Below are 16,179 nucleotides of genomic sequence, written 5' to 3' on the forward strand. Positions count from 1 at the left end.
GAGACCGGCTTGGCTTGGCGGTCGGCGTCGCAATTGACGGACCGACAATAGACCCAATAATAAAGAGACACTCCGCTTCAACTCCATCCCCTCATCTTCCCTTCGATTTAATCCCCTCGCCTCGATCGGAGGCAGTTCAGTCGCTGTTTGTCGCCTTTGCCATGAAGGCCTGCTGATCCATCCACCCCGCGATGTTTTCGGCTTACCGTGGCCTTGTGGCCCCCTTACTGTCCATCTATATCGCCGCCCTCGTCCTGCTCACTCCGGCCAACGCCTACCAGACCATCTCCGATGCGACTCTCGAATCCCTCCCCCGTCCCAATGAGGACTTTGACATCCATACCGGGGCCATTCTGTCCCCAATCTTAAGGACCCGTGTTTCTGGCACCCCCGGGTCGACAGCGGTTCTGAACCACTTCACCGACTTCTTCCGGACCTCGCTCCCCGACTGGAAGATCGACTTTCAAAACTCCACATCCAAGACCCCCGTGTCAAATGGGAAAGAGATTCCGTTTGTCAACTTCATCGCTTCCCGCGACCCTCCGTGGGCGGCCGCCGGTGACGTCGGGAGACTTACACTGGTCGCCCATTACGACAGTAAATACCACCCGGAGGGATTCATCGGGGCCATTGACAGCGCAGCCCCATGCGCAATGATCATGCATACTATGCGAAGCATTGACGCGGCTCTGACTAAGAAATGGGAGGACATGCAGGCACAGGGGCAAACAAACCCCCTGGATGAGCAGAAGGGCATCCAGGTCTTCTTCTTGGACGGCGAGGAGGCGTTCAAGGTTTGGTCGGACACCGATTCCCTCTATGGTGCCCGATCTCTCGCGGAGCAGTGGGATTCGGAAGTCAACCCAGCCATGTCCGTCTATAAGACCCCTCTTTCTTCGATTTCTCTGTTTGTCCTCCTGGATCTGCTGGGCTCTAAAAATCCCACGATCCAGTCCTTCTTTCCCACGACGCACTGGGCCTACCAGAAGCTGGCAGCACTTGAGCGCCGTCTGCGCCGTCTCAAGCAGTTCAAGTCTTCCGGTGACTCCGGCGATGCCTCCTCCCGGGCATGGTTTCCGCATGCTTCGAAAAATGAGCATGAAATCCCTCATTACGCCAGCATTCAAGATGATCATATTCCTTTCATGAAGCGCGGGGTGGAGATCCTCCATGTCATCGATGCGGGGCCTCACGGATTTCCAGCGGTCTGGCACCGCATAGAGGATGACGGCGAACATCTGGACATGGATACGGTGGAAGACTGGAGCTTGTTGTTTACTGCGTTCGCTGCGGAGTGGATGGAGCTGGAAGGGTTCATGCCCGGAGCCGAAAAGACCCATGACAAGAACAAGCGCTCCGACAGCTATCAGGCCAAAACAGAATTGTAAGCATTGTCTGAATCTACTGAATTGAATGTGTTTTGGGTTATGGCTCTATATGCATCGTTATTGGCTATTCTCTACCTGGGCTGTGCTGATACTGCATAGTTCTTGAATGGTCACACAACCTGTCCAACAGCCATTCTCCAGCCCGGGTTAATCACACCATATCTCCGAGCATAAAACCAGTCATCTCCGCCAGACCCCAGGCTGGCTGCAGCACAGTGCGCAGGACTGCTGGGCCAGGACATACACCACGTAATCCCCAAGCAAGACCAAAAACCATTGCACCAGCTACAAAGCGCCAGTCGATATCCGCCACAGTGGCGGTGGGCAGTTGCCATCGCTCCGCCAGAGTGGGCTTTGACTGTTCCACCTTCTCGTCTGTGTGCTGTCCTGGTCTTATGGACAAATAGGTCGCCAGCGACGGGCCGATTCCGAAAACGATAATGAGTGCCAGCGACGGATCGAAACGGGATGGGTCGGAGAGGAAGGCAAAAAACCGCAACACCTTGGCTGGGTCGGCCATACCGGAGAACAACAGCCCCATACCGAATTCCAAGCCTGCCAGATACGAGAATATTGTTCTGGACCTATGTGATCGATCGAGGGTTCGAGGTACGACGAAGAAGTTCATCACGGACGCGAGAATTGTGGTGCCGACCATGAAGATAATCTCCCCTGTCGCTGGATAGACGGGCATGTAGCAGGGTACTTCCCCGGCACATGGGGGGATGTTGCCTCCGGCAACGAAATTGGCCGTGAGCAACGCGGTGGTAAAGAAGACTGCGGTAGCAATGAACGATCGCGGCGACATTCGAGAAATGCCGCAGAGCATGTGGCCGGACGTGCAACCTCGACCATTCTATAACCGCCTGTTGTTAGACAGAACACTAGTCTTGGGGTCATTTATCTACCTTTGTGCCCCAACCCAGCAGAAATCCAGTGCCCACCGTGGACATGAAGGACAGCCAGGAGCTCGGTGCTGGAGGATATGATGGGATCAAGGTAGGCATGAAGAGAGCCACTGGCACCACACTTGACACCAACCCGGCTATGATGGACATATTGTCCGGGGTTGGATTGAGAACCGCGCCGGACAAGAGCGAGGAAATGCCCAAAACGGATCCATTGTGTAACAGCAGACCCGCCGAGCCTTGAAAGAGCAGCAATGCCCCTAGCGATGTATGCACGGGAGTAAACATATCTCTGAACCTTTTAGTTACTTATTCATACTCACACCAGCGAGAATTTCAGCTAAATGAAGCCATACCAATCACACCACTGCAATGCACGAAGAAGAAAAGCGAAAAGAAAAGGAGGTGTGGAGATCCATTCACTCGAGTTCACCGACTGACTGACGAAGGGCTCGTGTGGGCATTCGGGGACCATTTGCCAGCCATCGATCCCCGAGCCAAACCCGGGCTCCAGCACACAATATTTAGAAGTATCTGTCGATCGTCATTACTTCTTAAGACAGCACTTGACCACATAAATAGTATACATTTCACTGCAGAGCAAGATGATGGTGAAGCATGAATGCACCGATGTATAGTGATTCAGAGTGACAACTGAAACTACTACCAAGTACTAGCTGCAGGAACAGCCATGCAGGGGTCACCCGAACTGCTGGGATGATGGGCCGGGGATGGAATGGGGCCGAACAGCCGGGTGGCTTGTGGTTGGTCCCCGGGACCCCGAGGGGCGGGACGCTGACAGTCCTGTAACACTTCAGGCGAGAATAGGTTATTTTTACTATGATGTACATATACTCTGATTAGAATTAGCTCTGTTGGTCAATATATGAAAGTTGGTTTGGTAGTTAGAGGGTTATTGGTCTGATCTAATCACTCAAAAGGGAAACCGGCGTCGAAACAGAATGCTTACTATTTCCCCTATTTTTTTCAGCAAGGATACTCTTTCATCAATACTGTCTATTGTAATCTTTGTCTGCTGCCATATTTGAACTCTTTATATCATTTAAGAGAATGGCTACGGAGTGTACTTATTGGATATTCTTTTCATCGTCATGTGATCTGTCACTGGAGACGGTGCAGGTGATGGTATTCTAGTACACCTGTACTGCTTCCCCTTGACATACCTGAGTGACAAGATATTTCGACTGCGGGATGTTAGGGGAAGCCTACTGACATTAATACAGCATTATTCTGGGCAGACAGGCAGACAGGCAGACAGGGCGGTCAATGCAGGCAGTATTGGCAGGCCGCAAAGTAACTCCGGAATCGCATCAGAATATGCTTTTGGTTTGCGTGCTGCAAGGCGGTGAGGACCCCCAGGATCCACACTGAATTTTAGTGCCTCCGCCAGTCCCAGTAGATCTAACCATCCAACCAATCAGCGTTGATATGCATTCTCGTTCATTTCAATCCGGATGGCCCCCAACAGCGCCCAGCCCACTAAACATACTAGGATGCGCAAGGCTGTTGAAGGGTTCCAGCAGGGTGAAATCCATTCTCACATCTCACTTCCCCTTTCTCATCTCGCGGGTCTCAAACTGTCGATGCTGCAAGCATGGCTGACACCACATCCACCATGACAACAACCGCAACAACCGCTGCAACAGCTCTCCTCCCCTTGACGACCATATTCATCCCGCCCAGCTCATGTATCAACAATCTCTGGCTCGTGAGCAGTAGCACCAAAACATGGATGAACCTGGGGCCAAGAAACACGGCCGAATGTCTCCCCTCTAGCTGGGAAGTTTCAAGCTATTATTCTCCGGGATTATGTCCGAGTGGCTATAGAATTGCTGCCAGCGACACTATCTATGATGGAAGTGTCATTGAGACCGCGGCAACCTGCTGTCCAGTGTATGTGATTCTTTCTCCCTATACCAAGGACTATTCATTGATATCTTACTAATACGATCCGCAATTCCAGAACTGGTATACAAACATACTCGACCCGAAATACATATACTCCCGGTTGGACCGAACTGGAAGTATGCACGTGGCAACCAGGAGACAAAACCATTCTCGGTTACACATATATCTGGCTCGGCACAGATGGATCTACCTCCAGCACCACCACCAGCATGTCCAGCGATGGCCACATTAATGGATATGGTATCTCCATTCGGTGGCAGTCGACTGATTTCACGACTCCGTCAGCCACGACAACGGCGGTATCTACTGCATCTAGTACATCAACCACAGACACAGCCACAAACACATCCACAAACTCATCTACAACCTCATCAACAGCTTTACCCACAGCCTCACCCAGCCCATCAGGGCTCTCGAGCGGAGCTAAAGCAGGCATTGGCGTCGGTGTCGCGGCGGGAGCTGTTCTGGCCATATTCCTTGTGCTGTTCTTGATGCGGCGACGAAAAGCAATATCCCCAGCTTCGCAGTTCTCGTCCCAGGCACAGAGTTATCGAGAATTACCTGCTACAGGGACAGGGGCGACTATGGTGGAACAAGTGGAATTGCCTGCTGGAGGGTCAACGGGGTTTACAGCGGGTAAAGCAGAGTTGCCTGCAGGAATAAACAATCCTACAACGTATATAGCGGAGCTGCATGGGTAGTGGTGAGGAATGTCATGATTTCACTCATCCTTTTGGAGTTTTATGTGGACTGCTTTGGAAGGTCAAGACCCCTTGAGTAGGCGTATAATGGTCTGCTTGGCTGTATATAAATTATAACTTAATCTTAACTATGAATGAATTAACTGAACGATGTTTTGATCCCATTGGACCAGGGGGGCCAAATATATTACCAAATAAAGTCCAGCAGATACATCCATACAAAGCTGACTACAGCCACAATTAAAATGCACGAACTAGGCCATTCCCATGCTAGCCTCCCTGGATCAACGATCAGTTCTTGTAGGGGGGAAAGTGGCTCGAAGCTACTACCAATTTCCTGTTCGAGCCGAACCGGAAGCCTTCAGACATACAATACCACCAGCAGTCACGGAACCCACAACTAAACCATTATTCTATTTACTCATCCCCCAAAGCAACAGCCCGTTCCAAAACCCGCCAAAAACTCTGCACATCTAACACCCTTGGAATCCTCACTCCCATCTCCCCATCTGGGAGCCTCCTGACAACCGTTCTTCCCACTTGCTCCCCCTCCAACACCAACTCCACCTCGAACCGTTCCTCACCCAGGAACTCGAACCCGATATCCTCCACTCCCTCGGTATGCAAAATCACCGCCACAGCCAGAGGATCATGGAGTGGGCCATCGATGTTCTGAGCCTTTTTATACCCAGCCCTGAACCAGCGAAGCAGATCGGTAAAGATGCGTCTTCTCTCCGAGGGCACATCTCTCTTCCCTTTCACATTCCCGTCTGGGCCGTGCAGCATAAGATCCAGCACCTCATCAGTAACCATCGCCATATGAGTAATATCCAGCGGTAAGAGGGTTATTTTTCCCACTAGCGTCTTGTTACTGAACACAGCTCTCGCTGACTCGGGGTCACACTACACATCATATCAGTACATCACTTACTCACCCATTCCTCAGACCAAAACAAAACAAAAGAAAAGAAAAGAAAAGAAAAGAAAAGAACCCATACCAAACAATTAAACTCCGCCCACCACGACGCATTGCCCATCCTTCCCTCCTCTCCCCCCTCCTTATTCTTCCAAACAAATCCACCCCCCACCGCACCCCCCATGATACTCACCCCGCGAACATGCCCCGCCACCTCAGGAAACAACCCCACCAAAAGCGCCACATTTGTCAACGGCCCTAACGCCACCAACCACGCTGTATGTTTCGGTGTGGAGAGCAACGCATCCCGCATGGCCAGAACAGCGTGTTTTTCTTCGGGAGAGGTAGTTGGGACGGGAAGGTTCGAGCCTTCAAGACCGGTTTTCCCTGTTCATCTCCGTCCTTAAGTGATTGGATATTTGATTGGAAAGGGGGGTGGGATACCGTTATCTGGCTTAAGACACGTCCGACAAAATGGTTTCTCAGCGCCTGGGTACACCGGTATATCGGGACGGTTTAGGATTGTCAAGATGGTGAGGGCATTCCTGGTGGTGTTTTTTAGGGTGCTGTTGCCGTGGACGGTGCTGATGCCGAGGAGGTGGATGGTGGGGTGGTTCGTTGCGAGGAGGATTGCGAAGGCGTCCTGCTTTGTTATGAGCCTTCAAGGGGTGGGTTGGTGAGAGGGAGAGGGGATGTATTTACGTCGTGACCTGGGCGGAGGTGGTTAGGATATATCTTTGGGTTTGGTTTGTAGATTGCTTTGGTATAGATGGTATGAAGTAAGGTAAGGTAGGCAAGTCACGAACCTGGATCACAGTCCACCCAAATGGGGATTCTTGGTGGGGGTTGGCTAGACATTTCCCGTAATAGCTGGAAATGGTGATGAGTTATCATGGGGGAAGTGGTTCACAGAGACTCTGAGAGTCTGACTGCTGTCTTCACTGCCATGCCTGTGTTGGAACGTAGGCCAAGTGAATCTCATCTGATACCTGGGAAATTTCTCTCACATTATAGAGTATACCCCTTTGGGGAGTGGAATTAGTATGGGTATTGTTCCATGCTATAGCAATTGGAGTATGGATTATGTGATATTCCGAGTTTCTTGGTGTGTAGTATTCAGGAACTTCGTCATCGTGTTTTTTTTTTGTGATATGTTGTACTTGTTAATTAAACACATAGCGAACTTATTGTAGAAAATGGACTATTTCTACCTGTATCCCGCCCGCCCTGTCGATTGAATTCCAGATCAGAGTCTGCAAGTTCCTCATGGAATCCAGATCCTGGTTCGTCTCTTGTGACTAATGATGGATGAAGAATCATTCCATTGATGTTAAGATTATTGGCATGCCGGGGTAGTAGTTGAGCACAAGTTAAATTCCTTGTGTAGTGTCTTGGTATTCCTTATTTACTCCCTACATGGATTGTCGAAGCTACTAACCCATAGAACAAGAGATATACCGCTCCCAACATAAGTCACTGCACACGAGAAACTAGTACATACGACCACAGGGTGTGGAGAACAGGGCTTCCCGTCCGCTCAGCCGTACTTAAGCCACACGCCGGGAGGTTAGTAGTTGGGTGGGTGACCACCAGCGAATCCCTTCTGTTGTATGTTTTTTTATACCGTCATCAATGTCTTTTTTCACTCTTAGTGGTTGTTTTTTGGTACTTGGTTTGTTCAGTATGGTGTACAGACCCACTCACTCCTTGCCCTTCCCCCCGGCACAGCCCTGAAATGCCTCCCCTCAAGACATTATTCAAATCCGCCATGTCTACGCTCTGGAATGTCCAGTCATTGACATCAGCAGTGATGCGAGAGACCATGCATTCCGCCGCTTAGTGATCTTGTGTATGGAGATAGCATGGGCTTTTCCTTTTCACTATATCAGATTGGGCATACTCCCGGGGGCTGTTAGTCTCGCTCGCCTAAGATGGGATCTTTGTAAGTAACGTTCATAACCCCAAGATAAAAGATACATTATTTTGCCATCGCCCTCTCTCTCCAATCCAGTCTACCATTTAACATATCTGTCTCTCTCTGCCGCGTCTGCCTCGATATCTTGGCAAGATTCGGATCTTGCTAGGGTGCCGTGCTATGAACCCGCTATATCCTCAATTAGATTGATAGTATCGTCTTACCGGATGATCCTCTGATGCAAATCCGAATCTCTAACCCAGGGCCCCACGAAGTGTATTGGTCGAGGAAGGTTTGCCCATACCCGCGGACGCGGGGGATTTATGCGATAAGTTCCCTGGGGTACTCGAGCAGGTGACGATATCCACCGTGGCCGGGTCGAAGTGAGGATACTGCCGCCAGACGGCCTGGTAGGTAGGGTCCCATGGGTAGTTGAATGACCGGGCGGCACCGAGAGATCGGGTTAGCGATCATGTCTCGCCGATGGAGGGGACGACGAGCGACGGCACTGCCCGGGCGAGCCAGGTGTGTGAGGTCAGATCGGCATATCCCGTAATCTGCGGGTTGTTCGGGACCTCCAGCAGCTCGTCTCGCTCGATCTCCAGCAGCAGCAGCAGCAGCAGCAGACCGTACGGAGGGGCTGTGAACTGCTGCACGGGTGTTGGCTGCCGTCGGGGTGGTGGGGGGTGTTGCTCTCCCGCGAGTGTCCCACTGGTGTCGGGCTGATGAGGCTTTCCATATGGGGATCCTTGATTCTGGGGATGCAAGGCTGGCCAAGCAGGGTTGGAGATTGGAGGACGGAGAGATGAGGGGCAGGCGGGGCAGGAGTTGAGACAGGCGATGCCAGCACATCATACAGAGTAGCAGGGGTTCCATTCACTTTCTGTCGCTGCTCTTGCCGCCGCCCCTCCTCGCTCATGGTCACGTCCACCTCACATCCACCTCCATTTCCATGTCGACCTCCTATTCTAACCCCGCTCCTACATCCTCGACATATAACCACATGGCATCCCGACTGGACCGACTGTCCAAGTATCTAACAGCCGTCATCAACGGGACCAAGAAGGTCGAACGAGGCGAGGATGCAAAGCGATTGCTGGAGGCCCTGTGTGCCCAACCCGATCATCTGCGGTGCATCGAGCGCGTGCTGGCCTCCTCCGCCGGCATCCACGCGCTGCAGAACAGCGTCCGGTTGGATCTGGCACTCGGCTTCCTGAACGGTTCTGTCGCGGCCTTCCTGTGCTATCTGCAAGACCCCAGCCTCGAAGACTTCGGCAACGGGCAGTTTGTGCGCAAGGTGGTCAGCTATCTGGTTGATCCGCCGATCTTCTGGAACGCCTTTGTAGACGCCCATACACAACGCTTATTGAGCGAGGAGGCTGAGCTGGGCTTCGCCTGGCTCCTGTTGAATCTGCTCGGGTCGCCCTCATATTCCTCAGACGTGATCCGGATCGCCCAAGAAGACCGGGAGCGCCGATCGTTCCTGGACTCCCCCTCGCTCCGCATCAGAACAGTGGGCTACCGCATCGACAACTTCCTTCAGACCATCGCCGTCCAGGTCACCCCAGAGGAGAGCTACCGGCCCGGCGGGCGACACGACAATGACTGCGAGGACTTCCGCCAGATCGCCATCCTGCCGACCCCCGATGAGATCGTGTCGACGGACCTGCCCTACTACCGACTAGCGGAGGAGATTTACCGCGTGCCCTTCGACCAGCGCCCCGCCGTCCATCATGACAACCAGTTCCGGCTGCTGCGGGAGGATCTGTTGGCCGAGCTTCGCAACGATCTGCTGATCGCCCGCGGCGAGAAGAAGGGACGGCGGTCCGCCCGCCCCGTCGACGGGCTTCGATTTTCTAAGGTCGACTGCGGGGAGCCCATCCGTCGCAGGACCGCCCGGCTGCTTTTCTGTTGCACCAGGGGTCTGCCCCAACTCGCTGCCCTGCAACAGACTGATCGCCAGAAGCTCCTGGACACCGACAAGAATGTCCTCAAGCATCAATCCTTTGGGTGTCTGCTCTACGGGGCGGAGATCATTGCATTCGCATCGGTCGACCGCGGAGCGTCTTCACTTGTGGACAACGTCCCGACGCTGGCATTGGACGTGTCGGGCCACGATGGGCTGAGTCGGGTTCTTCTGTATGCGAAGATCAACTCCTTGTTTACGTTTCTAGCCGTGAACACCCCGGTATTTGCATATGAACCGATCCTCCGGCGGCTGCAGGAAAAGGTGGAATTTCCCATGTCTGACATCCTGCTCGCCGCGGAGCCCCGGCAGCAGCCGCTGGCCCTCGGTTCTAAACTCACCTCCATTGTCACTCAAATCCGGACGAGCCACGGGAAAAGCCTGCAGGGTGTCCTAGGCGCCCCGCGTGAGGTCTCTCTGGATGCGTCGCAGGTAAAATCGCTCTTGGACGGGTTGGAACAGAGGATTAGCGTCATCCAGGGACCCCCAGGTTGGTTTGGGACGAGCAACATGGCGGCCTGGTCAGGATATGCTAACCCCGCTCTTTAGGGACCGGAAAGTCATTCATCGGGGCATTGATCGCCAAGATTCTGCATGACTATACCAGCAAGACGATGATGGTCATTTGTTACACGAACCATGCATTGGATCAATTTCTCGAGGATCTGATGGATATTGGCATCCCGGATACCTCCATGGTCCGGCTGGGTGCCAAATCCACTGCTCGAACCAAGGCCCTGAGTCTCATGGATCAGCCGGCCGGAAAGTCGGCGTCCATTTCATGGCCGCTCGTCGTGAAGAAGAGGGCAGAGTTGGACGACCTGGCAAACCAGTTAGAGTTAGTCGTCTGTAACTTCACCAGTGGCCGGGTCAGCAAAGGGGAGATGCTCGAGTACCTGGAGTTTTCCGATGATTCCGATTTCTTCGATGCGTTCGTCGTCCCGGACCTGGACTCGGGTATGCAACGGGTGGGAAAGAAGAACAAGAGAATCGATCGATTCTACCTGTGGGACTCCTGGCAGGGTGGGAGAGACGCTGGCGTGTTCAGGGGTGCCGTGAGCCCCCAACACGCCCATATCTGGATGATGCCCATCGCCAGGCGCAGAGAACTGATATCCAAGTGGCAGAAAAGCATTTTACAGGAGAGTTGCGCCGGTGTGGTGGAGCTGATCGGGAAATATAATGCCGTCGACAGGGAGCTGCAGGAATACTTTTATGACAAAAAGCACTCCTCGGTCCTGAAGCAGAAGCGCATCGTCGCATGCACCACCAACGCGGCCGCCCGTTATGACCGTGCCTTGCAGATGGCCAAGCCAGACGTCATTCTGGTCGAAGAGGCCGGCGAGATCCTGGAGAGCCACGTCCTCACCGCGATGACCGCCAACACCGAGCAAGTGGTACTGATCGGAGATCACAAGCAGCTTCGGCCCAAGGTGAACAATTACAATCTGTCGGTGGAGAAGGGGGACGGGTTCGATCTTAATAGGTCACTGTTCGAACGGCTCATTCTGCGGCAGTATCCCCACACCTCGCTCTCGAAGCAGCATCGCATGCGCCCGGAGGTCTCCCAACTGATCCGACATCTCACGTACCCGGAGCTCGAGGACGCCGAACGAACCCGTCAACGACCGCGACTGCGGGGATTTCAAGGCGAGGTCATCTTTATGCACCATGACCATCTGGAGAGTGACTTGAATGTGGCAGAGAAGAGAGACCCCACAATTAAATCTAGCAAGCAGAATCTATTCGAGGTCCAGATGGCCCTGATGGCAGTTCGGTATCTAGGACAGCAAGGCTACGGTACAGACAACATTGTCGTCTTAACGCCTTATCTCGGCCAGTTGTCGCTCCTTCGGACGGAGCTGAGCAAGACAAACGACCCGATCCTGAATGATCTCGACTCCAACGATCTGGTAAGGGCGGGGCTTCTCAGTCCCGGCATGGCAAAGTCAGCCAGGACCGCCATCCGGATCTCAACTATCGGTATGTTACAGTTCCCCTGTAACCCCCCACACCGAATGCTGACCGGTTGGTTCGACAGACAATTACCAGGGCGAAGAAAGCGACATCGTGGTGGCCACCCTGACCCGTAGCAATGAGGCGGGAGATATAGGGTTCATGGCAGCCCCTGAGCGAGTCAACGTGCTGCTCTCCCGAGCACGCAATGCCCTTCTCATGATTGGGAACGCCAACACCTTTCTCAAGAGCCGCAAAGGCCAAGCGACGTGGCAGCCTTTATTTGATCTGCTTCGGGAAAATGGGCACGTCTATGACGGGTTTCCATTGCGGTGTGAGAGACACCCAGATCGGAAAGTACTCGTTAAAGAACCTCAGCAGTTCCACAAGACATGCCCCGACGGAGGTTGCATGGATCCATGGTATGTGTGGTGACCTGCGTATTACGATTGAGTGCAGCTGGCTGACCCGTGCGTGGCAAATAGCCCGGCCCTGCTTGCTTGCAATATCCACCAATGTCCCAGACGTTGTCATCGACCAGAAGATCACTCCCAGATGAAGTGCACCGAAAGGATCTACACCACCTGTCCGAACAGTCACAATAGCTTCCGGTCATGCCACCAGAGTGCCTCTAACCTGCAGTGCACCAAGTTAATTTACACCACGTGTCCAAAAGGCCACAAGTACTCGTGGCCGTGCCACCGAGGCGATCCTAAGAATTGTCAAGTTTGTTTGGATGAGGCGATTGAGAATGAGCGAAAGAAGCTTGAGGATGCTAAACTGGAGGCAAGGAGACAGGAAATACAGCGTGAGCATGCTAGACAATTGCAGGCGATTGATGAGAAGATCAAGCAACAACGTGAGATCCTTGCCGGTGTCCAGAATGATCGGGCTCGACAGGATGTCCTCGCCCAAAAGCAGAAGGAACTTCAGAACTTGACAGCCACGGCGAACCGATCTCGACAGCCTCAGCCGCAGCCTCCGGACACCGCAAACAAAGTGTCCGTGAATGGAGAGTCGAAGGCGAGACCCGAAGCAATTGCGTTGCAATCCGATGCGAAAGACGAGTGGGAGCGGCAAAAGGAAGCGGAAGGACAGTCAAATGACGCTTTAGACTCATTGGTTTCTATGATTGGGCTCGAAAATGTCAAGAATAGTTTCCTATCCATAAAATCCAAAGTGGAGGTCATTGTGCGACAAGGCGCCGATCTTTCCGATGAGAGATTTAGCGCAGCTCTCCTTGGAAACCCGGGCACAGGCATGTCTCTAAGATTCTCCCCGCCGTGGGAAATCATTTTGCTAATCTTGGATTCTGATGTAGGGAAAACCACAGTCGCCCGATTGTATGCCCGGTTTCTGAGCACGGTGGGCGTCATTCCAGGCAGCTTCTTTGTCGAGACCTCCGGGTCCAAGCTGGCAACCGGCGGCATCCCGGGCTGTCAAAAGCACCTCGACGAGATCCGATCCAATGGCGGAGGCGCCATCTTCATCGACGAGGCCTATCAGTTGACGTCTGGGAACACCGCAGGCGGGAGTGCCGTGTTGGATTTTCTGCTGGCCGAAGTAGAGAATCTCACCGGCAAGATTGTGTTCATCCTCGCCGGCTACAACAAGGACATGGAAAGCTTCTTTGCCCATAATCCCGGTATCCCGAGCCGGTTTCCTGTGGAGCTCCAGTTTGACGACTATACCGATGTAGAACTGCAGGCTATTCTTCACCGGTGCATTGACCGGAAGTACCAGGGACGTATGCAGGTGGAAGGAGGGGCCCAAGGGCTGTACATGCGAATTGTTTCCCGTCGCATCGGGCAAGGCCGGGGCCGACCAGGCTTTGGGAATGCCCGTGCGGTCCAGAATGTCTTTGCCAGGATTACAGAGCGCCAGGCCAAGCGCTTGGAGCGACAGCGCCGGAAAAAGAAATCTAGTGACGACATGTTACTCACCAAGGAAGACCTTCTCGGCCCCGACCCGCGCACGGTGCTGGAAGGAAATGCTGCCTGGCTCAAACTTCAAAGCTTGACGGGGCTCGAAAGTGTCAAAGAATCAGTCCAAGCCTTGCTTGACACGGTGCAGACTAACTACCGCCGAGAACTCGAAGAACAGCCTTTGGTTCAGTTCTCGTTGAACAAGGTATTTGTGGGGAATCCGGGCACTGGCAAGACCACAGTGGCCAAGCTCTATGGGCAGATTCTGGCCGACATGGGGTTTCTCTCCAAAGGCGAAGGTATGAAACCTGGAACGCGCTTTCCTTGCCTCGTTCTTCTGTATTATCAACTTATTCGGACTAACATTTGCTTGGGTTCATACAGTTGTCGTCAAAAACCCATCTGACTTTGTGGGAAACGTCCTGGGAGCTTCTGAGACCGCGACCAAGGGGATCCTAGCAGCCAGCCTCGGTAAGGTCCTTGTCATTGATGAGGCATACATGCTTGCCGGTACTTCTTCCGCCTCGGACGGGTCCGCGCCGGCTGATCTGTACAAGACAGCAGTGGTAGACACCCTTGTAGCTGAAGTACAAAGTGTTCCGGGCGATGATAGATGCGTTCTCTTGCTGGGGTACAAGGATGCCATGGAGAGGATGTTCCAGAATGTCAATGAGGGCCTGTCCCGTCGGTTTCCCATGAGTGCGGCGTTTCATTTCGGAGACTACACCGACGACGACCTAGAAACGATCCTGGATCTGAAACTGAAGCAAGTGGGTTTCCAGGTCACGTCACAAGCAAGATCAGTAGTTCGCCAGTGTCTGAGTCGGGAACGCAACAAGCCAAACTTTGGAAACGCGGGTGAGGTGGATATCCTTCTCGACAAGGCAAAGCTGCAGCATCAGAAGCGCCTGTCGGCGAGGCAGACACGTAGAATTGACCTTCTAGAGCCAGTGGACTTCGATCCCGACTTTGACCGCGCTGAGAGAGAGTCTGTGAACCTTCGGAACCTCTTCAAGGGAGTTGTTGGCTGTGAAGACCTGATTGCGCAGCTGGAGGGCTACCAGAATGTGGTCAGGAATATGAAACGGCGGGGGCTCGACCCTCGGCAGCAGATCCCGTTCAACTTTCTGTTTCGAGGCCCGCCAGGTACTCATCCCACTACCCTGGTGAGAGGCTCATTCCATTGAATGATGGCTGACTGTTTTAGGGACGGGCAAAACCTCCACCGCCCGACGCATGGGGCAGATCTTCTACGATATGGGTATCCTGGCAACCAAGGAAGTCGTCGACACCTCGGCCACCGATCTCGTGGGACAGTATGTCGGGCATACTGGCCCCAAGACGGAAAAGCTTCTCGAAAAGGGTCTGGGGAAGGTCTTATTCATTGATGAGGCCTATCGCCTCGCCGACGGGGTATTCGGGAAAGAGGCCATGGATCAGCTGGTTGATTGCCTGACTAAAGAAAAGTACTACAAAAGGCTGATCGTTATCCTGGCCGGTTACGATCAAGATATCAACCGGTTGATGTCATCGAATCCGGGCCTGACCAGCCGCTTTTCGGAGACTGTCTCATTTACCAACTTGACTCCCACGCAATGCTGGAAGCTGCTCCAGACTAGCCTCGGGAAGATTAAAGAGCTTGATCTCCGCGTTACTAAGGTTCCGAGTGAGGATTTTCACTCGAAATGCGTGGGCTACTTGGAACGCCTGGCCACGCTGCCGGGCTGGGGAAACGCTCGTGATGTGCAGACTATTGCAGACACGATCATTCGCAAGGCTTTTGCTCAACCCCCAGGTAGAGATAACGAACCAATCCGTGTTAGTGAGGAAGCAGTTACATCAGTTCTTCATTCGACGGTGGGTGAGCGCGAGCATCGTGCAGCGGCTATAGTGACAGCGTCAGAAATGATGGACAGCCTCAATCCACCGATGGCAGAAACGCCGGGCCCCGCACAAGTCCCTCCGTCTTTTATGACGCAGGCTAGAACAGAAGTACGCGCTCCCTCAGATTCCGTATGTCAAGATGGTTATCTTTCTTCCGCGTCCGCTACGGTGGAGGATTGGACCCGCGACCCGGGAGTGTCTCAGGAAGTCTGGGATCAGCTGCAACTCGACCGGCAGGCGATGGAAGCAGAGCAACAGCGTTGTGAAGAACTTGCTGCCGAGGAAAAGTTGGTGCAACGTCAAATTGCGGACAGTAACGATGAGCCGGATAACGAGGAGCTGCGGAAGTATGAAGAGCGGCTGAGGCGTCTTGCCCGGGAGAGGATCAAGGCGGAGGAGCGCGAGAAGCAAGAGAAGGCAGCGCAGAAGAAACTGCGGACGATGGGAGTGTGTCCTGTAGGGTACCAGTGGATCAAACAAGTGACAGGCTATCGATGTTCTGCAGGAGGGCATTTTGTTTCTAATGAACAGCTGGGCTGATGGATGGACTAGTTATCGGGATTTTTTTTGATATCTGGTAATTTAATACCTTGCTAATAAGATTGATTACCAAGAATCCAATAATGGCACAGCAGTCTATTCTAAACATAGGAGTGAGAAGATTGGGTGAAGGGATGATCGTTTATCAGGG

The 16,179-nt window shown here is 53.1% G+C and overlaps 5 protein-coding genes across 5 annotated transcripts; 3 read left to right on the forward strand and 2 right to left on the reverse strand.

The window, feature by feature from the left end:
* Positions 1 to 80: 80 nt before the first annotated feature.
* BO94DRAFT_346118 (glutaminyl-peptide cyclotransferase family protein) lies at positions 81 to 1,463 on the forward strand. Its single transcript, XM_025607072.1, has one exon. It carries the CDS (start codon positions 192 to 194, stop codon positions 1,386 to 1,388), a length of 1,197 nt encoding a protein of 398 aa, XP_025470299.1. The 5' UTR covers positions 81 to 191; the 3' UTR covers positions 1,389 to 1,463.
* Positions 1,464 to 2,767, reverse strand: BO94DRAFT_346121 (YeeE/YedE family protein). The gene is made up of 3 exons (XM_025607073.1): positions 2,653 to 2,767; positions 2,297 to 2,588; positions 1,464 to 2,244 (listed from the first exon to the last, which is right to left on the reverse strand). Exons 2-3 carry the CDS (start codon positions 2,582 to 2,584, stop codon positions 1,540 to 1,542), a joined length of 993 nt encoding a protein of 330 aa, XP_025470300.1. The 5' UTR covers positions 2,585 to 2,588; positions 2,653 to 2,767; the 3' UTR covers positions 1,464 to 1,539.
* Positions 2,768 to 3,876: 1,109 nt separating this feature from the next.
* BO94DRAFT_572975 (uncharacterized protein) lies at positions 3,877 to 5,018 on the forward strand. The gene is made up of 2 exons (XM_025614949.1): positions 3,877 to 4,210; positions 4,281 to 5,018. The coding sequence occupies exons 1-2, from the start codon at positions 3,912 to 3,914 to the stop codon at positions 4,924 to 4,926; spliced, it is 945 nt and encodes a 314-aa protein (XP_025470301.1). The 5' UTR covers positions 3,877 to 3,911; the 3' UTR covers positions 4,927 to 5,018.
* Positions 5,019 to 5,343: 325 nt separating this feature from the next.
* Positions 5,344 to 6,700, reverse strand: BO94DRAFT_614788 (nucleoside hydrolase; the record flags this gene model as incomplete). Its single annotated transcript, XM_025616746.1, has 4 exons — positions 5,344 to 5,829; positions 5,925 to 6,229; positions 6,287 to 6,501; positions 6,645 to 6,700. 4 exons carry the CDS (start codon positions 6,698 to 6,700, stop codon positions 5,344 to 5,346), a joined length of 1,062 nt encoding a protein of 353 aa, XP_025470302.1.
* Positions 6,701 to 8,709: 2,009 nt separating this feature from the next.
* Positions 8,710 to 16,047, forward strand: BO94DRAFT_621930 (AAA family ATPase; the record flags this gene model as incomplete). The annotated part of the gene is made up of 6 exons (XM_025617029.1): positions 8,710 to 10,213; positions 10,273 to 11,706; positions 11,765 to 12,101; positions 12,165 to 13,903; positions 13,989 to 14,750; positions 14,812 to 16,047. 6 exons carry the CDS (start codon positions 8,710 to 8,712, stop codon positions 16,026 to 16,028), a joined length of 6,993 nt encoding a protein of 2,330 aa, XP_025470303.1. The 3' UTR covers positions 16,029 to 16,047.
* Positions 16,048 to 16,179: the final 132 nt, after the last annotated feature.

The sequence above is a fragment of the Aspergillus sclerotioniger genome, assembly GCF_003184525.1.
Source record: "Aspergillus sclerotioniger CBS 115572 chromosome Unknown BO94scaffold_6, whole genome shotgun sequence".
Lineage (NCBI taxonomy): Eukaryota > Fungi > Ascomycota > Eurotiomycetes > Eurotiales > Aspergillaceae > Aspergillus > Aspergillus sclerotioniger.